Genomic DNA, 25,299 nt, shown 5'->3' with positions numbered 1-25,299 from the left:
GCCGTCTATTAAGAAGAACCTTGTGTGTTACATTTAATTAATTAATACAGGGATACAGTTACTGATCCGGCTGGCTTCTGTGTCATGTCCTTGAACCAGCCCTTAGGGACAGAACCTGTTGATACAAACTATGAATGTCACTGTACAACACTAGGGCGGTGTCGTGTCAACAGAAATGTCTAGTCCTTGGTATATAATTACTTCGTCACATTTTGTGGAATAGATTTGAAACAAGTCTAGAAAGGGGTGGAGTCTGAGTTGTTATTGGATTGAACTGTTTTCTGTTGTTGCGGGATGGAAGGGGGAGAAGGAAACTTTTGTGGCTTCATAACAAAGCCTGACAACAATGGTTTGTTCCGGATGAGTTAGTCTGGGAATGGAATTAGTCTGCCTCTTAAACGTGATTGGACGCATACTGTATAGTGCTACCTGCTGTTGTGGCAGGAAGGCAATCCACTGATACGCCACAACAGGGCGTTGCTACGCAGCTCCAGTTTAAACACGAATTTCTTTCTTGTATATATTTAATGTGTGGTGTTATCGTTGAAATTTAAGGTTCCCATTTTGCAGCATCTTTCAGATCCAGTTTAAGTTACGGAGGAAATGTAAAATATAAAATTGACTTTCTGCTGAAAATGTTAGCATGTAAAAGGCAAGGGATTTCACAGACGGTGTAATTCATCCCATCTCTCGATCTGAAAATTGGCATTGTTTTGTTTTAGAAAATACCACATCGTATTCTGTAATAAAGTTCTCATAGTGTGTCTTGTGTCTGAAGTCTAAGTCGCCATGGTAATCAGTGTTACACGTTTGATATAATTTTAATTTAGCAGATAGTATAATAGGACATCGTTCCATGCTGCTTGGCAACCATTGTCATGGCAAAATGATTAAACAACGCTGCCACAGAGAAACCACAGAAAAGTTCGTAGTAAAAAGCGGAAACATGATCATGAATGATGAGAAGGCAAGAATGTGGAAGGCGACAGTCGTGGTTTTATTTCCAAGTTCCCACTGGAAAGACTAACCCGAGGTAGATTAAAACCTGGTATCCTCTGAATGCAAGTCAGGCGAGTCAAAGGAACATAAATTAGCTCGGGACACTTGTTCGATATTTATTTGTGACTGACAGACAATAAATTTCATAAACATAGTTTTCCCCCAGGAAAGAGTGCTGTAGCTAATATTTTGTACGAAAGAAAGAACGGAACCACTTCTGACAAAATGTGGCATCGGTGGATTCGTTGCGTAGTGTAGGTGGAGTCACAGACTACAGACCCTACTTTGAGTAATGTTTTTTGTTGGTTTCCAACAGCGCCCCTCGCCGGGGCTCGTAATGACCATTCACGCCATTGTATGCTAAACCCAATCCTCTCAGTACCACTACGTAATCAGCCAGCTTGTCTGATTTCTACTGTTGTCAACGGGCCATAAAGAACGCGTGGGCTGAAGTAGTGATTGCAGTGCCTTGTTAGAGCCATGAAAAAAACTGTTAGTTACCCAGCTGGTTAAAATATTCGGTGTATTTTATTCGAGTTGTCTGCCATCCGTTATCCAATCTGAATTTTCCGGAAACTGAGTTTTATTTTCGCACTTTTGTCTCATCTGGGGAACTTACTTATTTTCATATTTCGCGTGTTTTGTGGGAAGATCATGTAACGACACAAATTAAAATATTTTTTTTCTCAACATTTTCTGGATTTTGAATGATTCCTATCATGAATATGATGACTGTCGCCTGGGATGTTACGTCGCGTAGTCTGGCTGATACTGACCGACGTTTTAGAGTCAGAAGACGGCCGTCTTCAGGATAACTGTGAAACATGAATTGCAAAGAATATAGAAGGAAGCTGTCGTGGCCTACTTTATCTCCCTGACACGTCATTTTTTCTAGAGGGATAACCACGAAAATGCAGTTAGCAGGATGTCACCTGAATGTTCATAATCCTTTCCCACTCACGTGCACGTCGAAGTTGTTGAGCGCAGGGAAGAATCCGCGTATAATGAAAACGCCGAAATGCAACAGTGGAGGAGGAAGTGGCCCTTCAGGACAGTGACAAATAGACGACGTGCTCTGAGGAACAGCCCGCAGAGTGACACAGAACACCTGGTACTGTACGTGTATGTATCATGAGGTTAGCGGGCTCCAGACTTTTGTTTATACTAGGGGTGGCCATGACGTCGATCGAAAGTCCTGTCTCTTTTAAATACCGTAGATCCTGCAACAAAGAAGATGATTCCGTAGAGATGTGATGTGAAGGGGTTGTGGTTTGTTTGAGGTCCGGCAACCAGCATCAGTTCGGTGACCTTCCGTATCACCGGAAGTGTTGCTTTGTGCATCACGCGGTCAGCCTGAAGGGTCAGGGTATCCCGTTTCCCGGGGCGACCACCCAGCCTCGCCCACATGTCTGAGCAGTTTCAGTAATAGTAGCACTTTTCATGCGTTGTGTTGTATCTCTCGCCTCTTGATTTATTTGCCTCGCCAGTCTTCTGTTTTTACCAGTTTCCCCGACATCCCCAAGACTAAAGACCGACCCCACTGTCTGCTATAGGCGTCCTTTGTTTATTTGCTTCCCTCGTCATCTGTCGTTAGACCGTGTTCAAAACAGGAAGTTCTTTCAACTTAAAAATTTCTTTTTCGTGTGTGTTCTTTACCAAAAAGAGAGAACTGTGTATAAGAGTAATAAGGAATGTCGTACTGTGAGGCCCTCTCTCATGTAAATTCAGTATATCGGATGCATGTTATTATCTACTTCTCTGATAATATTAAATTACTGTCAATTTGCCGTGACAAGTGTTTGTATTTTGTTCTGAGACGGCGCAAGCGTTGAGTTTTGGGACTGTGCAGTGTTGTTTTAAATAAACTGCCTAACATAATTTGTATCTCAATTGCGTCATGTTTGTGTTGATTCGAATACACATATTTATTTTGGCCGTCTATACACAAACTTATATATAATATATAGTATTTATTCATTTCCTATGTTAATTCCATACCAATAAATGTGTATAAGAAATAAATTTCTATAAGAGTTGTATAATAATAACTGGAAATTAATTCCACAGACAATAAACAACGAAACATTAACACCAAATCAATCATGAAGATGGATGGATTCACAAACGCATAAAATCAATAAATTCAACGCAGCTTAGTATATAATAGTTTATAAAATTAATAGAATTGATAACCTGAAGATGATGTCTTAGTACATCGAAACATGTCGTTTCTAATATGAAGGTGCCAAAATGGAATGTAATATCGTAATACGATAAAAAGAGCACCAAAACATAACATAACGTATTTTATATATATATTTATATTTATATTGTGAATGTTATAATATTTTAACAACTCATTTTAATAGGTTTGTGTATAGACGGCCAAAATAAATATGTGTATGCCTAACATAAGCTAATTTTTTTCCCAGTATCTGTAACAAATGTGGTACTACGCAGCATCCTACACCGTTACTGTAGCTCCCACCTCAACAGTTTGTACGGCAGCCATTTCTGTTTTGAAGATATAAAATGAGAAACCACGTATGTCGTTCCACGTTTGGTTAAAATCTGTCGGTTGGTTCAGAAGTTATTAGCAGACGTGAATACATGGGTCTAAATAACTATTACCAGCTGTAGTTCACAGACTGAACTACAATATAGAGTTGATGGTGATCAGAGGTCAGTCTGAGAGGTCAGAACATAAGAAACAGAGTTTATTTACAGATCATAAGAGGTTAGGTTATATTTGACCTCTATCAAGCTCAACGAATCTCTCTCCTACTTTAATGGAAATGAAAGCAAACCAGGAATGGTGTTGGTATTTTTTGTTGACTGTGATGTCTCCAGAGTCAAATTACACTTTTATGAATGGATCTGTTCTCTGTATTGTAACTTTTACAATCGTGAGCCGTTTGGATTCGGATGAAGGAAGCCTTGTAATCTGTGCTAGCCTGCAAGTGACCCCAGAAACTTGTTTGTTTGTTGCAAGAATAATATACGCCAAAGCCTATCAGAAGGCGTTACATAATTATGAAATGTATTACTTCTTTAAGGAAAGGTCATTTCACGTATGGTTTTTCCTCGTCTCTCTTTTTTTCCTGTTACGATTAAAAACAGCAGGTAATTTAAGACATTTGGTAAAATTCCTTGGACGGGGAAGTAAGCCCAGCGCTAAGTATCTGCCTACACAGTACAACACAAAAGAGGAAAATGTGAACATAATTTCCCATAACGGAAGTCGAACCCGGCGTCTTACTCTTAGCGCCTTCGACTGTGCTGTTGCAGTGAACTTAACAGGACTGTTCGTACTAGCAGGTTAAATGGCATTTAATGAAAACTGGCATCATTATATAAATAGTGAAGGAATCGGTCATCATTTCTAAATTTTTACATAAAAGCAAGTAAGTTCTTAATATCGACCGTGTCCTACTTTCGAACTGGCGACCTCCCCAGTGCCAGGAGCGAGTCTTGTAATCGAATAAGATTATCCTCCATAAGTTAGTCCTTCCGTGTACGTAAAAGTTTCATCATAGCAGAAGATGTAAGTGGCAAGGGAAGAAATTACAGCCTAGAACAGGGGTGGCCAACCCGCGGGCCGCATGTGGCCCGCCTTGAACATTTTTCCGGCCCGCGAGATTCATCACACTTTTACAAAATATATTTATTTTATAATGGCCAAAGTAGTGAAAACCAATGTATTAAAAAAATACATTATTTGTGCATCCATATATTAAAAAATTATCTGTTTACATGTAAGAATAATAGTAAACACAATAATAATAACTCATTATGTTTCAATTTTTCACTCCAAAAAAATGTCTATAGTGTATCTAAATCTAATATGGGGATATATAATTTTATATGTGGCCCGCGGAGTTATGATGCATTTCCAAAGTGGCCCGAAAGATCATTTGGGTTGGCCACCCCTGGCCTAGAACAACGCTGAGTAGAGAGAGAGAAAAAGGTAGAAAATTTTGAAGGAAAAAGAAAATGAAAGAAAAAGGAGAAGAGAAGGAAGACGCTCGTATTGAACGTCAGAGCAAAATGGATTAGTTTGTTGCGCTATTTTCAACTGCTGTTGCATAAAAGTCTTTGCTCCTGCCTTCCTTTTACGTCGCTTCGTGAATTACAACCTTTTATTAGAATGTACGGAGTAATTTCAAGTCGCACGTGAATGTTGAAACACGTCAGTTTGGTGCGACGCGTGGACTTGGAATCCCTACACTATAAATAGAGGAATTTAGATTGTTGATACTCAGCAACAAATTCCGGTCTGTGCTGTCAACAGATCTTACAGTCGACGTGGTTTCAGTGCCAACAGAAAATACTCCCTGTAATATATAGGCCTACATAATTTAAACTGTACTACTGAGTGCGCACGTACTTACGTGTGCCAGGACGGAATGATCAGAAATCGTGACTACCAGATTAAAATTCGTCTCTTTTTTAAAGAATGTTTCCTCACAGTCGGGCTGGGATCATAGGAACCAGCGGTCGAAATACTCTCCGGCATGGCATTACTTCAGTACTAAGAAACACCCTGTACATTTGAATGGATCGTAATTATCAGAACCAACTTCAGTGATTATACGATTTATTGGCGTTCTCGTGTAGGATCCTCAGCCTTCGTGCAGAGAAAAACATTTTGAAGAATACCCCCTGGAACATTTTTATAATTGACACAGACTGGAGCGTTTTGAAGCAGGATTGCTGTCATAAGCTGTTCATCAGAGTCTTTTTGTCTCGGCTGTAGTATCAGCATATGTAATATACGTTGCATGGAATTAATGTGTGTCTCGGAAACTTGCAGCTGGTAATGAGATGTGTGAGCCGATGTTACCTGTAAAGCTGTCAGCCCAGTCGAACAAAACATGAACGCGCCTATCTGTACACTTAACATCTGCCCGGAAGCAACACTTAACAGATCTCGTGTACTTTACTGGTCTTACAACTGTGATTCGGGGTTTTCCTTCTGTCTCCCGTGTCAGAAAGGCGTGTTTATTCACTACGACGAGAGACATTGGGTCGGACTAAATTTAAGCATGCTTTAGTGCCTTCATGTACTAACTTGGTCAAAATTAAACCACAGAAACGTGGCTGTCATCTGGAATGTTGCGCCCTGTAGTCTGGTAGAAGTCTACCAAGTCTTTACCCAGTTCGAACCTCGACTGGGTTACCAACTAATTGACTCTGGGTTTACCTTCTTTTATAAGTCTATTCAGGGGAATGTTGGTTTGGTACTTGAAACTGATCTTTGCAGCCTCTTTCCAAATTACATATTCAGCATTAATTTTATTACTATCTTGTCTCAGATAATTCGTTCTCCCCACAACGATTACTAGCGGCGTCTGCGCACGTAAACAGAGAAGCAGCATGGCACAGAGTCGCCTTGAAGGTAGATCACTTATCTGGCTCGTGTGTTTGGCGGATTGCCTGAACGTAGCAACCCTGGGGTTTGACATGCTGATTCACGGTGACTAGTCGCATGTCGTGCATCATCAGTATTTCCTCTTAACTCTGTTTTTGCATGGTAGTTACTTTCTTGTTCATTTCAGAAGATTTATTGATCCTTTTATTAAGTGTACTGCATTCTGAGGTCTCCATTCAATACTCTACAGTGCCACACAGATAACAGAAATTTTTGTTTTCGGCAATCCTTGACATGAAGTATCAGGATGGCAGTTACTGCGACTGCGCAGTAAAGCTTTTATCTTCCATACCTCGGGGACCTGGTTCGAATGTCTTGCAGGTAGTCTGCAAATTCTGGACCTATTCGACGACATCTGCAAACATTACCGAGAAGGTTAGCATAGCGATAGCGTTGTAGACTTTTAGTCTGGAGGTAAAAGATTTGAAACCGTTTATTTTTATAAATGCAGCAAGTGAGTCATGCGTCTTTTAAAAGAAAAAATTACAGTGACGAGTTCACTAGCCCCAGTTGAGACTTGTAAAAACTGCTGTTAATTGGCATGCTGAAATGCGTGTCCAAAAGATACTGTGTCTCCAGTTGCCATGCTGGTGCACTGCCCCCCCACGCGCCGTTCCTTCTCTTGCTTACGTCTAAGCCACTGGATTAATGCATTTCTGTTTCTCTGCTTCTAAGAATACGTAGCGATATTGACGATTTGTGTATGTCCTTGTGTTGAAACGACAGAAATGTGCTTTCCGAAAGAAAACAAGAGTGCACATACGCCCGTGTTTGAAATTTACTCTATCTCCTTTTCAAATAATATCTTTGCAACTTTAGGCATGCCTAAATTATTGGTTTTCGTGTTTACTTGGCTCATATACTAATCTGCAAATTGCAAATTTGTTTAGCAGTTTAATGGGAGATCATGTCTGACCGTCCGTGTGCATATTTTATCTCCAAAGCGACGGAATTTAAATTCTCTACTGAAGCGTCCATACTGAATTTTGTAAGGCAAATTTAATTTTAGTGAATATTGATATATTTCACACAAATCGTAAATATAATATGGAGAAATGAGATTTTGGTAGCTGCTGCCAGTGGCGTCGGCATTATGTCGTGCGAGAGAAAGGTCATAGGGCCCAGGCAATCTGACGTCACTGGCGCCATTCGGAAAGGGCAAAGGCCACCAGAGTTGTTTCGCTATGCGAACATTTCCTAACTTCTTTTATATGTCTGCAGAATCTACTTGTAATCTGATGACGTGACGGAGATAAATGTGTGTTACCGGTCCAAGTCTCTGTTGCTGGGGAACAGATGTTACTTCTATTAGCCAGAAGGGAAAAAAAAGATCTTAATACCAGTCATCATATGGTCTAGACGGATATGACGTCACTACAGAACTATCAGAACTAATTGGAATAGAACGATGCAGTATGTTAAAAATTGTGATTCTTCATGCGTGTATTGAAGCAATTTTAGAGGAAGGTGGAAGCTGTCCGTACACCTCCACTAACGATGTAAGGTTCTGCACGTGCGAAATGGCCGGAAATTGGTACCTACATCCTGGCCGTAATTGCGAACGACCAGCATTGCCGTTCTAAGCCGGAAATCATTTGTGGCAACACTCGGTTTCTGTAAAGTCCTCCCTGGGGACAGTGCGACGCCTTGAAAGAAAACAAAGGTGTATTTTTTTTAGGTGCCTGATTTTTTTTCGTTCCTTGTTTGTTGATTTTGGTTTGTTTCCCTTTTCTCTTGTTCGTGTCTTTCTTCTTCCTTCTTTCCTCTTTCTGTCTTACCTGTCTCCCTTTCCTTACTTTCCTTTTCCTTTGTTTTCGACGTCTGTTCTCTGTCACTCCTCCTGCCCTGCTTCCGTTTCCGCCCCGTCTTCTTCCCATCATCTCCTGCGTTTTCCTCAACGCGTCACAGCGTCACCGCCTCTCGACGCTGTTACGCGCTGCTCTGTTCATGCCCTCGTGTGTACACAAGCGTTCAATTTCTGAGAAAGACGGACCGCAGTTGATTCAAATACGGATGCAGCGGCTCAAATATGGTTATGGTGGCAGGAGAGGAGCAGTGGCTTATGCGCAGACACGTTCAGGGCACAAGGTGACTGACTCAACTACCAACTCTGCGCAGTGCAGTTTTATGGTGTGTATTTATACCAGGTCATTGAGGAAGCTCCGGGTACGCGATGTGCTTCGATTAATGGACGGATCGCTAACAGGAAGGAACTACGGACTTCATAGCAAATAAACCGGAGTTCGAAACGTCGCCTGCGAATTCCGAAGATCCAGTCGTATCAGAATCCTGAAGATGGAGACAGTTGGTTCCCGAAACGTCGGTTTACTACGGTAACCAGTTAACGCAGCTGATTTTGCCCGAGAAGATTTTATTGATTGTATTCGCCGCGAAAGTCTCAAATCCTAAATTTCAAAAATGCTTATATTTGTGTTAATTTTTGCATTTTGTGTCTCGGTTCAGCCCTTCGAATCGGTGCTTTGAGCATTGTTATTTCACTTCCTGTCACGTGCTGCAACCAGCAGCCATTATATTCCGTGCTGAAGGCGTGTTGTTTAGTAAATATACGAGCTGTAACTTGTCACTGCAAAGGTTCTCTTTCTACAGTAATAAAACGGGCTTGTAAAGAGGAACTAATGCGTGCTGTACGCCCGCTGTAGTGCAGGACTGTTGTAAGGTGCTTATAACATTGTGACGAAAAGAAACAGGTTTTTATTGGCCTAAATGAGCTTCTGAGCTTTCTTCGAAGTGTACAAAATTGTTGAAGATTTCTGACTTCTGGGTTGCTGCGCTGTGTAGTCTGGTCGATGTTTACCAACGTTTCAGAGGTCATTCATCGCCATGATGACGGAGGCAGTATGACCTCTGAAACGTTGGTTAACATCGACCAGACTACACAGCGCAATAACCCAGAAGACAGAAATCTTCATACTCTGATGACGGAGGCAGTATGACCTCTGAAACGTTGGTTAACATCGACCAGACTACACAGCGCAACAACCCAGAAGACAGAAATCTTCATACTCATCGCCCTGATGACGGAGGCAGTATGACCTCTGAAACGTTGGTAAACATCGACCAGACTACACAGCGCAACAACCCAGAAGACAGAAATCTTCATACTCTGATGATGGAGGCAGTATGACCTCTGAAACGTTGGTAAACATCGACCAGACTACACAGCGCAATAACCCAGAAGACAGAAATCTTCATACTCTGATGACGGAGGCAGTATGACCTCTGAAACGTTGGTTAACATCGACCAGACTACACAGCGCAACAACCCAGAAGACAGAAATCTTCATACTCTGATGACGGAGGCAGTATGACCTCTGAAACGTTGGCTAACATCGACCAGACTACACAGCGCAACAACCCAGAAGACAGAAATCTTCATACGCTGATGACGGAGGCAGTATGACCTCTGAAACGTTGGTTAACATCGACCAGACTACACAGCGCTGCAACCCAGAAGACGGAAACCTTAATACTCACCGCTGTGAAAACCTCAAATCATACAAAATTGTTCATAATACGAATATAACTCCCCTCTGCAGAAGACTATTCAGAGTTGAACGCCTGCACTATCTCCTGTGGAAGGAGACCCCTGGGCCGCAGATTGAGTTCAGGAGACAACAAAGATAAATTTCTTGAAGATGAAAGCAGAATCTATCTTTCGAAACATTGCATGATTTAATCGACGCTTCAGTATCTTAAAATGACTCCTCAGTTGTTGTAACACAGTGTGGACTTACAAGTAGATACCAACGTTTAGGAGGAACATACTGCCCCAATTTTCAGTGTCGCATCCCAGAAGATCAATGCTTACAACGAAAATATTCGCAGCGGGCTCTTACTTCACGATTCAGGCGACTTGTTTCACTGTTGCGCAGAGGCTGAGACGCCGCCCGCTCTAATATCGTGACCCCTAGGAGAGGCAGCATCACAAAGCCCTCTGTTGCTTCCGAACAAGTGGCTCGTCGGTACCGATTTATGTACATCAGGGTGGTGTCCTTCTTGCCACAGGCGAAGAATAGTTTTCTCGTTGGACCTAAGGGCCAAGAAATCGTTCCAGTCACTGTTTTTTTGAAAATTAATAGCCACAAGCTCCACGCAGCAAACTTGTGCATGTCTCCGGTTTTAGTTGGAGTTGACTTTGCTTCAGCCTCGTGTTCCTGCAACCTACCGTTAGACACATTCTGATGCGTTCAGTAACCCAATCAGCATCTTAACTGAATAACACTAATTATTTTCGAGGAACATTTCGGAGCACAAACACCAACTCGAAACACTTTGTTCCGGTGGTTAACGTTTTTTGTTCAGGAACAGGAATGTGGTCACCACGAACGACAAATCGGCAGCGCCGTGCTAACCTAATCTTTCACTGCTGAAGGCCTTATTAAGTTCAGGTTTATTCTGCTTATAAATCACAAATTATAATCCTCCCTAATAACCGCTTACTGTGACGAGATAAACATCGTATAACACCGCACAAAATACACACGAAAACATTACCTGTACTAACGTGCCTCGCATTTCTTCACAAACGTAACAGAACAAAAATTACCACAACTGCTCCATCGTAACTTTAACTGGCCAGAATCTTCACGCCTCTGCTAGGTACGAAGTACTGCCGCTGGAATATAACTTTTGTAGTGGTCAGATTTGCTAACTCACCCCTTCGTCTGATCTCCTTCTATCTTATTTCGGACGGACCTCGTCCTGACTACCGATCGAAGAGTCCAAAACACGACACGTCTATTTACTTTATTTAGTTGTCAGCGCAGGTTTTGTGATTTATCTTCGTTTTTCAGCTTGTTATTGTTCCTGTGGTTAGTGGTAGGAAGGAGGAGGTACAATTATTTATGCATTTCATGAAGATTTCTGTCTTCTGGGTTGTCGCCCTGATGACGGTGGCATTATGACCTCTGAAACGTTGGTAAACATCGACCAGTCTACACAGCACAACAACCCAGAAGACAGAAATCTTCATACTCTGATGACGGAGGCAGTATGACCTCTGAAACGTTGGTAACCATCGACCAGACTACACGGCGCAACAACCCAGAAGACAGAAATCTTCATACTCTGATGACGGAGGCAGTATGACCTCTGAAACGTTGGTAACCATCGACCAGACTACACAGCCCAGAAGACAGAAATCTTCATACTCTGATGACGGAGGCAGTATGACCTCTGAAACGTCGGTAATCTTCTACCAGACTACACAGCGCAACAACCCAGAAGACAGAAATCTTCAGACTCATCGCCCTGATGACGGAGGCAGTATGACCTCTGAAACGTCGGTAATCTTCTACCATACTACACGGCGTAACAACCCAGAAGACAGAAATCTTCATACTCACGGCTGTGAAAACCTCAAATCTTACATACGTATTTCATGTTTCAGCACCGCTATCTCATGGATTTCGGCTACCTGCCTCAGTCTGACTTGGAAACTGGCAACCTGAGAACCGACGACCAACTCCGAGATGCCATCAGAACTTTGCAGGTCAGTGGTCCTCGATCGTCAATTCTTATAACACGGCTCAGGGAAAAATGAACTGCATTTAGCAAGTGTACGTTATTTTATAACGGGAGTATTTACGATTAGAGTTTAAGTGATAGTCCTCTGGTGTTGAAGTGGGCTGTACACATAGCACGCGTCATAATTATGAAAATATCAAGGGAAGGGACCACTTTTATTATCGCATGAGGCTGCTTCCAGTGAAATTTCCCCACAAAGTTCGTGCACTTCTTGTTTCCCCAAGCAAGCTAGATGTGTAGGCCATCTCACCGTAAGAACATTAGGAAAAGCACAAAGTAGATGTCTTCTTTCCCCTTTAATTATCTCCTTATTTACGTTACTTCATTTAAAACATTCAAATGTCGTCAATTTTTTTCCTTGCACAGAGTCAATGTTCATTATTCTCTTTGAGTCAGAGACCATGTCTCACACCCACGCAACAAAGAGGTTATATAATAGTTACATATTTTTAATTTTAAGGACTTCAAACTTTGGTTATAATATAAATAATTCTCACGCGTTAGAAATGCTTGTGTCTACAGCTCTGTAATTATAATACGCCACTCTTACGCCTGAGTAGTCTGCAGCCAAACATACGTACGGCGTCATGTTGGTTGCCTCTGCTAAGGCGAAGGCTGTATAAATTTATTCGTATCGGGTTACGCCGAAGTGATGATTTGTGAAATCAGCGGTTGTTGAATTGATGTAATGTAGTTTAAGAAGTATGATTGTAGGTTATTTGTTAAACAAGACTGTAACAGTGTACTCGGAGGCAGTACTTTTTTCCAAAAGCGTTCATTGTAACTTTTAACATCTCATTGATCTCTGTACAAATTGCAGTAATAAGGCTAGCTGCACATAGTCAAAGTTCTTTCTTCCTTGAATATTTTCCGCGTCGTGTAATGTTTCATACAGAAGTGATAGATTGTAATAAGATTTGTATCCGTAAGTTTAACTCTTTCATTATTCCCCTTCGTTATCTTATCCCTCGCTCTGTCTTTCGTCGTCATACATTCTGAAGACCAATCTATGTGCAGGTTTCATTTGATTCAGCAGCGGCCAAGTGCTGTTTGTTTCGCGTGTCAGTCATGCTTTCTGCCTTGCAGACGTTCGGCAGCATTCCGGCAACGGGCGAAATGGACGACGCTACTGTATCGTTGATGCAGAAACCTCGGTGTGGCTTGCCCGACATCGCGTCCACCCACTTCCGCAGCAAGCGCTACACACTTCACGGCCAGAAGTGGCACTACACCAACCTAACGTGGAGGTAAGTCACCGCTGTCCACGCGCGTACCAGTGAACACACACCCCCCTTGAAAAACCGGTTCTTGTAACGTGAAGCGATTGTGCGACGTTTAAAACTTGTTTCTGTTATGGAAAAGAAATTGAAGTACCCTAACACTTGTCCTGCCCCGACTGAGTTTTGGCTCTTCAAACAAATAAGGTTCATGTCGTCCTTAAACCTTTGAAGCCGAAGTTCGTCTGAATATTATTTATGAATTCAGTCCGTACCGCGAAGAAAACACTACACCTCACCATTACGAAAATCAGCTGGTTAACCCTTTGAAGCCGAAGCTCGTCTTCATAATATTTACGAATCCAGACCGTACCGCGAAGAAAACACTTCACTTAACTATTAGAAGTCGAATCAGGCGGTACCACATAAGATTTAACAAAAGAACATCCCGGTCAAAGCCTTAATGCCAGTCAAGAATTACCTTGGCACAGCTCCAGTGGGAAAAACATGTCATTGAAGATGAGTTCCAGATAATATTTTGTTGCTGAAGACGAAAATTTTACTGATGACGTATACGACTACTTTTTTCAAACTCATTCTGTACTCACGCATTTGCCATTCCGTCAGTATATTTCGTACCCCGTGCTGATGGGAACGAATACGTAATCATTCTAACGGCAAAACACCCCCAGCCGCTACGTACAGACTGATCCGAAAACAATATTCGTTGGCGATAGTATTTATTTTTGCCATTTATGATGTATGTTTTTTGATAAAGATGGCACAGAATGTGTTTTGGTCGTTCTTAATTTACTTAATTTACAAATATCTATCCTGAGAAATGCACAGTTCAACAGTTGTAGAGAATTATTAAAATTATCGAGACATAAGCGTTTTAACAACACATAGCAGCATAGGCTGATGAGATAATAAGATACCGCTTAAACAAAATCTCACTGCTATTACCACATTTTGTGAACTGTGTTATTTAATTTAAAAAGGCTGCAGCAGATTTAAATTCACAATAAGGTTGCACAAGGCCTTTGCCATGAGCCGTTGTGGCTTCACCTTTCCAAATGCTTTCTCCATCAGTATGGTATTCTTCAAAGTTTCGAGCCAAGACGTCATGATTACTGTTGTACGGCATCTAGTGGCGAAACATTGTACTACCCGGTCTAGGTTGGCGTGCGCTCTGTTGGACCTTCTGGTAATGATGTGAGTGGTGTTACAGTGACTCACTCGGTAGAAGCGAGCTAACCAGTGGCTTCAAAGTAACGTAAAATGGCAATATACTTCCGTTTCAGACGCGTCTCCATTTAACGTGGATCTTTACTTCTGTCAGTGTTTTGCGATCTTTGCTATTTCATGTTGCCGCCATAGCGTCTTTCGGCTTTACCGTTCGTGCCAGATTCTTTTTTCAGAAACTGTTCACTGCATCAGTGTTCGGATGTTTCGATTGTTAGAAAGTACAGCGAGTTACATTCATTTTATCGATTTTCACGATCACCGCTTCAGCGCGGTATCCATGTCACATTATTGCAATAAATATTCCTACTCCCCTCCGTTATTTCATTCTTGTCTTTCTTTCGTACCTTATCTGTATCTCCTTTTACTCCTTTCTTCATACTGATGAGGCAGGCACTTTTTAATGGGGAACTACGAAGCCATTGAAATGTTATGCGAGCCTCTACCGAGCGTGAAACGTACTACAGAGATTCTCAGACACAAAGCCCACCACAAAAGTTCGATCCCACGCTCTTTTCGTCTGATGAAATTCTACGCTATCGTTTGTGCTGATACTTTGTCGTTAATCATCAGCAAAAGCGAATTGAAGCGACGTGAATTGTCTTTAAACCGGTCGCCTTCATAAGCCCGCAGATCGGTCGACCGCTCACTTCGTTAAGACTGCTGTTGGCGCCAGAACTATTTGGTTGTCTAATCAGCGGGCGGAATGCTCTTTCATCCAAGCTTCTTGTATTTCGTAAAGTGCAAGTCAGGCGGATTGTTCTATGAACATATTTTCTTGATAAGGCCGGAGTCCTCAGCGTCGCAGTGAAACGCACGTGTGAATGAAGTAGGTTATTTGTTTCGGGGGAGGTAGATTACACTAGCTGCATATTTTTAGAAATAAAAGGATCAGAATTATTTTCTCTGTCGAATGAAGAAGTTTCAGAACACAAGCCTGAGTAACATTTGTGTTTAATGAATCTCGACGACAAGTTGGACTCTGTTCGTCCAACCCATTAATAGGTCGTTTGCCAAAGATGCCTCGACTCGGAAGGAACATTACTTTCTGAAATCCTCCTTTTTATATGAACCACAGCTTGACACAAATACGTAACTGTCGACTTAATTCTTACAGAAATGTATACGTTAGTGTGGATTCCTAAAGACCTTCCACAAATTTAAGAATATTGAAGCAGATAGTCTATAACAGTGGTATTCAACCGGGGGTACGCGAAGACATCTTAGGGGGTACGTGAAATTTAAAAAAAAAATTATATATTATGTTATGATAAACACTGAATAATCAGTAATGTAATTTATTTAATTTATTTTAGATGTAGATTATATACTATGTATAACTTGAATTATACACCAACAACTTTTGGGGGTACAAATTTGAAGAGAAATTATATCTGGGGGTACGCGAACAAAAAATTTTGAATACCACTGGTCTATAAGAACCGGTAATCTCACCGAGATACTTTGTCAGACACCCTCGATGTCACATTTCTTCCTGAGTCGGCGAGACAAAGTTTCGTATCCTTCACTACAGGAACTTCCTCGAAGACTTAATAATTGCTAATCCGGTCAAGAAATTGCCTCTTGTATGGACCGAAAGCTTCTCATACACACGACTCGCATCTTATCCTGCGCCAGCTGAACCCACCCACACTGCGAATAGTTTGTACTCTGTCCCCTCCCTATTTAGACAGTTGGATGAAAGAAATTACTCAGCGACTCGTGGGGAAATTACCACCACGATCTCTGCTGTACTGTGTTCTTTCCGTAAACATCTGTGAACTGTATTAATAATATCGTCTTACTGAAGCGGTCATTTGTCACGTTTGCTCTCATGTGTGGCCCGCAGTTTGAAATACACTATTTTTCTTCTTTGCGGTCTTGAATACATGCGGCATTGATGCTAGTTTCTTGCAGTCATCCCAGTCACTGTACATGATTGTCCGTTGTTGTTAGACGTTTACTACTTAACTGAAATTATAAAGTTTTGATTAAAACAGGCTGCACCAGTTTCTTATGAAGAACAGTTTTTTTGACGTAAATACGTCTATATTTTAAGGTCAGGTCATTCCGCAAAAAAGTGTGACGAAAATGTGTAAGATGGTTACCTAGGAAACGTCATCTGTTTACTCGGCATTGTTGTTACCTATAAAACATTACATTACATTACCTTACCTTACCTTGCCTTGGACAGCCATGGTGGTCCAGCGGTTAGAACGCTGGCCTTGTAATCCTGGGGTCTCGGGTTCGATTCCCGGCGGTGCCCGAATTTATAACTTGTGTTGGGCAAGGCCGTGGTCTAGGCAACACGGAGTTTTCCTCCGGGGGCTTCCCCGGTTTCTCCGTGGCATCCCAACAATTACTCCATTCACACACAGAAGAAGGCAATGGCAAACCACTTCTGGATCATCTGCCAAGAACGTATATGAACAGGTCCCAGTCCGAAAAAGGATGGAAGGATCCTGTTCATATGGACCTGTCGTCAGACAGAACACTAATTAATAATAATAATAATACCTTACCTTACATTACATTCATCTACCACAGACCCATCTGAAGCGTAACTAATTCAAGTTAAATAAGCAAAGTCTTAATCAAACTTATCTCAATTGTAAAGCATGTATAAAGGAAATATTTAGAATAAAGCCAATATATAAACTTCCTTTCCGTATAGACGTATTTACGTCAAATTCTCCGGAACCGTGCTTCCACTGACAATTTTTTAATATTTATAAACTCTGATTGGAGCTTATTGCATAAAATTGGGATTCGCCTTTATCAAACAGGAACTGTTGTATTAAATGTCGTCAGATTCCTTTGATACTACGGACCTACAGACACTTTCGCCCCGTCATGCGTTCTTTTCATGTGTGTAGCTGGTCTCATACAGCGACCAAACCAAACTTTGTGCAGCCCTATTTCAGAAGTTTTTTTTTGTTTTTTAACACCGAACAAGCCTGTCTGTGGGTCTACTGGCCTCCCCACGGCGACGCCAAAGCAAGGAGCAGTCTTGTATGTGCTGCTTTGAAGGATGGACGATTGTTGATTGAGTGCTTGTGTCCTTACGTTTCTTCTCTCCAAGGCGTGCCACGAACCTCAGGCTGCAATTTCGTCAGTCACTTGGAACTCAGAAGCTAGCAGCGAAACAAGTAGATCCTTGTGTTCGAGGCTGAGGGTAGCGACGATCCGTGGACTGGAAATGAAACCACTCAGGAAGGAAGTTTCACTTCTGTCTCTGATCACTCTTCTCTTTTAATCTCTCTGTGTTTTGTTGTTTCATCGGTTTGATCTATGTCTTATTCTGCCTTCAATAAAATATTTCCTATTTGTGTAAGCCTTATCTTTTTCTTTTGAACAACTTCCCGTGCTGAATCTTCGCAAAATTTGGGCTGTTTCTTAGCAGCTATCTCAAGCGTGTTACATCACATTCCGCCCCAACCCGCGATTCGCTGCTGTACCAGAAAACTTCTTGCGAAGTTCATCATTTTTTTTATTTTCCGCCCACCCCAAGACAAGAGAAAAGTAAAAGGTGATAGCAATGTTTGCGGAAGTATAAAAGTTGTGATGACAGAAAATATTACATGACAGACAGTTGAGTCCTGATTATCCGACCCGAAACTAGGCCGAAGGCAGACAGAATTTTGGTAATGTTAAAAGTTTTAGAATGGTAGCAGTGTATTTTTGCAGGACAGACAATAACATTTGTACCACGTGTTTAAAAATGAGTGGGAGGAGACATTAATTTATTCTGACTGCCTATCATCTTGTCTGGGATGTGAGACAGAAGACCATCCACAAGGTTAAGAAAATTTACAATTGGAGAATTGCTTTAAGAGCTCCCAGAGACCCTGAGACCCTTGGCCTCGGGACCGCTGCTGCACTCCGCTGAGACACCGGAATGAGGTCATTCGGTTGAAACACCCTGGTTTGCCCACAGAGAAAGCGATCCTCCTCCACGACAACGCCCATCCCCATACAGTCCGAGCCAAAATGTAACTTTTGGAGGCACAGTAAGACTTCCACCTCGTCAGACCACAGAACAAGATCTTCGAAGAAAAATGACGTGTCTTATCATCTGTCATCCGCTTCTCAGATCGTAAAAAGTAAAGTAAAGCAAAGCCGTCCCACTATACGCCATGTAGGCGCTTGGGGTGAGAGGAGGTATAGCTCCTCTCTTCCTTGACCTCGGCACTAGATGGGGGTGAGTGGTCAGCATCACGCCCCGGCCGGCTTTACCCCCGGGAAAGGACCCCGGTACTCATTGTAGAGGAGGCTGGGTGGGCCCCAGAGCCGGTCTGGCCGCAGAGGCTAGAGGAAAAATCCTTGCTCCCGTCGGGGATCGAACCCTAATCCTACTGACTGAGCTATCCCGGCTCGGATAATGTATCGTACTGTCTTAATACAGTGATTTATGTCTGTTACACACTCACAATTGAATGAGATTAAGGCCCGGATATATTTTTTCTGTCAGAAAGCAAAATGTTGTTTAATATTACGCTTTAAATGATAAATTAGTTGTGTTACAATAACATAATGTCTATTAGTATATTAGCACGACGTAAGGTGGCTCTGTTCTTAACTGAGGCACGCCATCGCTACGAAGGAACACCGCAGCATCTGGGTGGCAGATGACAGAGGAATGTCCGAAATATGTCCGCCGGTCGGTGGAGGGACAGATGCCTCAGTCGCCCTGTTATTCTCTCTTCTTTTGGGCGTCTATGTAGGACCTATAAGCATCAAACACTGGAACAAAACACCTCGAAAGTTTCTTTATGCACGCCAGTGTATATTAACGCCACCGAAACTACGTCAATTTCAGTCGGGTGTAAAATTTGCCTTCAGCGATGTATTTCGCTCTTATTCTGAGTTTGTGTCGTCCTGTTATGTCGTGCAATCCGACACCCTTCGGACATGTCTCTGGCAGCTACTGGAGGGCGGGAGCCCCATGTCTTACCGAAAACTACTCTTGTCGCCTAGGCCCTCCTTACATATGCCAGCCGCGGTCAGTGGCGTGAAGCCAGCCAATCGACCCACGACGACACTCAGTGATTGAGGATCGCACATTCATTCAAGTACCTGCTTTAGAAGCAGTGACTGCCAGTTCGGTGTTTAATATTTTGGTATCTTACGTCTGTTTGATGGCTCGCGGTATGTGTTTGAGTTACATCTTCATTGACAACTGATGTGCCACGAATGCATGCAAACAGAACACAACATCCTAAGTAAAAGTTGAAAATAATTGACTCCATGGTTCAGTGCCCTGGAAAAATTAATAGTTATGTAGCTAGTGAAGATTTTCCGTCTTTGTGTAACCCAGGGTTCATAATCGTGCTTACAAAAGCTCGTTACTCGAGTCCTTTTAATCGGAACATGCAAATGGAGGCTGTGTCAGCCCGCACGCCGCCGTCAGTGTGCACACAGTGTGAATGAAACCGGATCGGCCCGGGAACAGTACCGGTTTGTGCACTGACACATGTTCGTCAGGAACCGCCCGCCAGCCAAGTGGTTTTAAGTTCGGGAAACTTTTTGCGCTGCAGATTTCAGTTTATACGTTTTGAAAATTCTGCCTCCAACTACAGCGTGATTTCGTCCTGATAAGACCTAACCACACTTTGTGGCATGTGATGATCTCTTTTACGATAAGCCGGTGATAAATTTCGATTTGAAGTTCATGGAAAATAGGAGGTAAATAGGTCACATACGGACCAAAATAAGACCAGGTTCGCATTCTTTGTGTGTGTGGGCAGCTCGTCTCCCCAAGAGAACCAAATTTAATCGAAATCTGTTCACTAGTTTTTGAGACACAAGCAATGTATTGACCCCTTAATACTAAATTTGAGTCACCTCGCATGACTAGTCTATAATAAACAAGCTCATTATTCGGCTTTATCCAGCCTCCTCTCGTAGGTCCGAATGTTTTTCTCAACACCCTGTTCTTAAGCATTCTCAGTCGAGGTTGTACATGCAATGAGAGAGACCAACTCACACGCTCAAACAAACAACGGTAGCTTTTATATCTCAATATTTACGTTTTCAAATAGGAAGGAAGACAAAATGTGCTGAAATTAACCATAGCAGACATTTCCCAGACTAAAACTGCTCTTAATATCGTCGTGAATAATTTCCGCCTGTCTGAGTCGTTATTAGTGTTCCCATCCAGTTGACATTAGTATCCCGAATTTATAACTTGTGTTGGGCAAGGCCGTGGTCTAGGCAACACGGAGTTTTCCTCCGGGGGCTTCTTCCCCGGTTTCTCCGTGGCATCCCAACAATTACTCCATTCACACACAGAAGAAGGCAATGGCAAACCACTTCTGGATCATCTGCCAAGAACGAATATGAACAGGTCCCAGTCCGAGAAAAGGATGGAAGGATCCTGTTCATAAGGACCTGTCGTCAGACAGAACACTAAATAATAATAAACTTGTATTGATGTCGATGCTATAAAAAGAGTTCTCCATGCAATCCATTGGCTGAATTGCACGTGAGTGCCAAGGGCGCTGAGATGTGATGGAGGCAGCATTGACCTCTGAAACGTCGGTAAACTTCTACCCAGAAGACAGTCATCTTCAGACTTACCGCCGTGAAAACCTCAAATCCGACATCACTGTCACACCGCAGGATTTATACTCTTGCCGAAAGCGACTTTCGGTCCTTTGGTTGTCGTTACTGAAGACCGAGGCGATGCAAGTTCGTAATGACGGGACGACTTTACGCCGCGTTCTAGAGTAGTCCCTAGAGACGGAAGAATGACTGACATTTGGACGAAATATCAGAGAAATGGCCCTTATTAAGCAGACGCTGGCATTTCAGACAAAGGGCACGAACCGACACCATGACGTCATACCCCCCTCCCCCCCGCAGTCTTGTCTCATTGCTATTATAAAAATACCAGATCTGAGAATTTCGAAGTAGGCGGCTATGGAAATTTTATATCACTGTCCTCGCATTACTCTGGAGATCCTGAGGAAAACCGTGACAAATTTTGAGTCAAGATTATTAACAACGACCAAGTCACGCGCATTTCTGCTCAGTCTGTTGTGAGGAATCACGAGCAAAGCTTTTCACTCACCCTGTTGAAGCATAAGTTATATCTGTGGCTCGCATCTTTGCGTGGTTATTGTTATTCGAACATCAGTGTTTGGACAGCCCTAACTTCCAGAGATCCTGGTGCTAGATTTATGGCATTGCCACATCCGGCAAGCACTTCCCTCTGTACAATGCGCACTGTGTCACCAAATTATCCCAGAATTTTTCTGCCGGGTTGTTGGAGATTTTACTTTCAGAATACTTGCTGAGAGCGTAGTAAAACCAGGAAAATGTCTCTACAGATCAGAGATCCCAAGACACGTGTGAAAGTGGTCAGATATACAATGTTGTGGCCTTGATGGGGCGATAGTATTACAAGTTCTGAAAATAACTCGTGGCGCCATTAATTGGTTTGAAAGGCTCGCAAAGGAAGAGGTCGTGGCTTATTTTAAGGCAGCAGTTGTATACTGTTGACTGTAGATAAGAATAATATCAGCAGCTCTAGTAGAAAGCTTTCCTTCACACAGAGGGTGCACTGGGATGTTAGGATGCTCAAGGCAGAACCTCTCTGAGACCCTCTTGTACTGCAGGGGACAATTTGAGGACACTACGAAACGTAAGAAGGACATATGTCCTCCGGTAAAATTTGCAGAGAAATTTTAGGAGGATAAAGTGCAGAGAAGCCGAACACCATCATCGCTCTTATGATGGAAGCAGCTCGCCAAATGTTGCAAGTGCGAAGTGCAACTGCGTTTGAAAGAATGTTATTGTGACATGTCTACAAGTACGTTTTCATTGCACTTTAAAAAATATAACCCCGCCCACACTCATATTTTATTTAAAATAAAGTTATTTATGTACAGCGTTCATCTGTACATATTTTTTCACTTAAATACCTAGAAGTTTTTCTGTATTTTCAAAGACAAATACGAGAAGTTTGTTGTCGTTCTCAGAAAGTCCATCGTTGCACTGTTTTCTGAACCAGTTGAATCAAGATTTCTTTTTTATATATTTGGCTTCCGAGATATGTGGTCGAACTAGTCTCTTCCTTTCAGGATTTTCCGGGCACAAGGTTTGTAATAATTTCTCCCGTGCATTCTTTATGCCCTGCTCATCTCATGCCTCGTGTGTTCGAAAAACTGTAACATCGACATTTGATTGTCGTGAGGACTTTATTTCTTCAAAATCCATTAATCTACTTTTGTATTATTATACCTGGGCGGAAGGACCGAGAGTGGAACTCTCCCTGGCGCTAATGCACTGTTAAATATTTAAAGAAAGCAAAGAGAATAAGTGGTGGTTGACGTTGATCGGTGTGTACACAAGAAGCAGTAGGCACAGGAGCAGTCGATCTGCGATGTTGATGAACCGTACATGGTCCCATGTTCCATTACTGTTTTCGCATTCATTCCACCGCCGTGGAGTGCCATGTCCTTTCACCGGAGCCCTTAACAGTTTGAAGGGCCGTGCAACGGGTCGAGTTCTTTCCCGCCTCATCGACTTTGTCTTCCCGAAACGCGCTCCTCGTCTGAACCAAGGAATATTTCAGTCAGGCATTTGTTACGCTATCTTTCCGTGAAGTCAATAAAATAAACTCACAATGAGGCAACAGAGTCCTTCCGTCCAAGATGGCTGTCTTCTGTGTTGTAGTCAGGTAGAAGTTTACCAGCGTTTCAGATGTCCTTGCTGTCGCCATCATCAGGGTGCCATAAGAAACTCAAATCCGCTCGTCTTTGACAGTAATATGATACAGTTTCTAAAGTAATGTCGTGTTTCATTCACTTGCCCGATGATGGAAGCAGAACTAGCTTCCGAAATGTTGTGTAAAAAAAAAGGACGAAAGAATATGGCTGTCTTCTGGGTTGTAGCCTCGTGAAGCAGACGGTACAAGTTCGCTGCTATACTTTGCCGATACCCACGTGCTTTTGTTGTCGTGAGGATGTACAAGGGAGATACTAATTCAGTTCAATATTAGTGAAATGAGTAGTGAACATCATCGCTTTCTTAGGAGAGAGTTGAACATTCTTGCCGCGAGAGAGACACCTTACATTGCCCCCCAAACATGATAAGAAATGAGGTTACATTCACACACCCACGCCCCGCATAAGATGAATCATAAACTGCATTGTGGGCGATACTCAGTGTCACATGCGGAAAGGGTCTCATGTGACGCTCATTATGAAAGAGCTTACACATCCTGTTTCGAGCGTTTAAATTATGTTAGTACTGCAATTATAGTGGATTTCAGTACAGTATTCTGGGTCGGTGGACCCTGTAATATCTCTATTGTTTTTTGCAATGGAGCAGAGTCCTGTTTGAGGAGAATTAATTACGAAATTTTCAACCTTTATTTAACCCGAAAGTGCGTTAATGTTCACAAAAGCCAGTCATTAACTTTTATCCAGAGCCCGGTGAGTCCAATCCACGTTTTTCCACCATATTTTTCTGGGTTCTTTTTAATATTATCTTCCCATGTACATCTTGTAAGCTGTGGTTGCTTTTTCAGACCGAAACTTTCTAATCTCTAACGTGCATATTATATGCTACGCCCTTCTCATTCCCATTGATTTCTTTGTCCTAAAAAAATTATTAAACAACCGAACATCAGGCCGCGATTACTTCTGGATTGTGCTTGTGGCAGATGAATTTCTCTGTCACCAGTTCATCAATCTACCGTTCATCATCGCAAGCTTTATTTAATGTCGTTAATGGTGATACACGCTTATGTGAACTGAGCACCGACACAGGAGTTCTAAAATTAAATTGGTGGTAATTAAAGAACCAGCCGCTGCTGAGTTAAGTTCTGCCTGCCTTTGGATGGTTTCACTGTCTGTATGGTCGTTGGAAGGAAGCCATGCCTGCTTTTCGTTGTCGACTCTGTCTGAATCCGTATTAACGATAACCCGCTTTCGGTAGCAAATTAACTGCCTGGCAACGTAAAACTTACCGCCTTGTCATAACGGTCTTCCATGGGAAGTTATTAATTTCCCGAATTAAATCTGTCATTAATTTCGTCCTGAATTTTATTTATGTATTTTATGATTCCTCCACAGAATTATTTAAACACAGACGCTGTGTTTAATAAGAACGAGAAACATTAATGGGTTCTTAACTTGTTTTCAATTTGGTATTTTACAAGGACAGTTTGTACCTTCTGTACACAAGAAGTATTCCATAAATAGAGGCACTAGTACGATGTAAGAATTTACAGTACGGAATCAGAAAATGCTTTGTCTTGGCTCCCAAGAAAGACTTTATAGAGCAGTCAGGAATTCTGTTAACAAGATTCATAATGAAGTACACCTGCTGCATTTTCAATGTGTTCGTTGTTGTCCAGTATGTCTTATTGGCCTTGATTGCTTATTAGAGGCAACAGCCATACAACGTGAATTAGACTGAGCCAACATTGAAAATATTTTTACTTAAACGTCCTTAAATATTTGTCGTTATTGAAAGTGTTTCGAATAAAGTTTGTACTGGAACGGTATGAACACACATGCAATTCGTCCAAAGTTGTTAATATAAATCTCCATACTAAATTTTATTAAAATCCTTGCAGTAATTTTGGAAATGAAATTCTATCAATATTCGCAGAATATCAGCTGTTCTGTCAGGGATCTGTTGGTTGTGTAGCAGATGTTACAGGGGCCATGAACCGAGATGACCAACTGTGATAAACAATATCTAGCAAAAGGTATCAAGTGCATTAGTTATGTTGGTGCCTGGCTGATTATTTATTTATTTAGTGATCTGTCTGACGACAGGTCCATATGAACAGGATCCTTCCATCCTTTTCTCGGACTGGGAGCTGTTCATATACGTTCTTGGCAG

At 42.1% G+C, this 25,299-nt stretch overlaps 1 protein-coding gene across 2 annotated transcripts in view; it reads left to right on the top strand.

Moving 5' to 3' along the window:
• Mmp2 (Matrix metalloproteinase 2) overlaps positions 1-25,299 on the top strand; it is a 173,347-nt gene that overhangs the window by 103,604 nt on the left and 44,444 nt on the right. For both annotated transcript variants that reach the window (XM_022083265.2, XM_022083263.2), the window contains exons 2-3: positions 11,841-11,942; positions 13,064-13,224. In XM_022083265.2, the coding sequence (XP_021938957.1) occupies positions 11,853-11,942; positions 13,064-13,224 (251 nt within the window). In that variant the 5' untranslated portion in view covers positions 11,841-11,852. The remainder of the gene's footprint in view (positions 1-11,840; positions 11,943-13,063; positions 13,225-25,299) is intronic.

This window comes from Zootermopsis nevadensis, unplaced genomic scaffold, assembly GCF_977971745.1.
Source record: "Zootermopsis nevadensis isolate Lab colony 2312 unplaced genomic scaffold, Znev_1.0 Znev_ptg000010l, whole genome shotgun sequence".
NCBI classification, from domain to species: domain Eukaryota; kingdom Metazoa; phylum Arthropoda; class Insecta; order Blattodea; family Termopsidae; genus Zootermopsis; species Zootermopsis nevadensis.
Note: the sequence above shows the minus strand (reverse complement) of the source record. Positions and strands in the feature narration are given on the sequence as shown.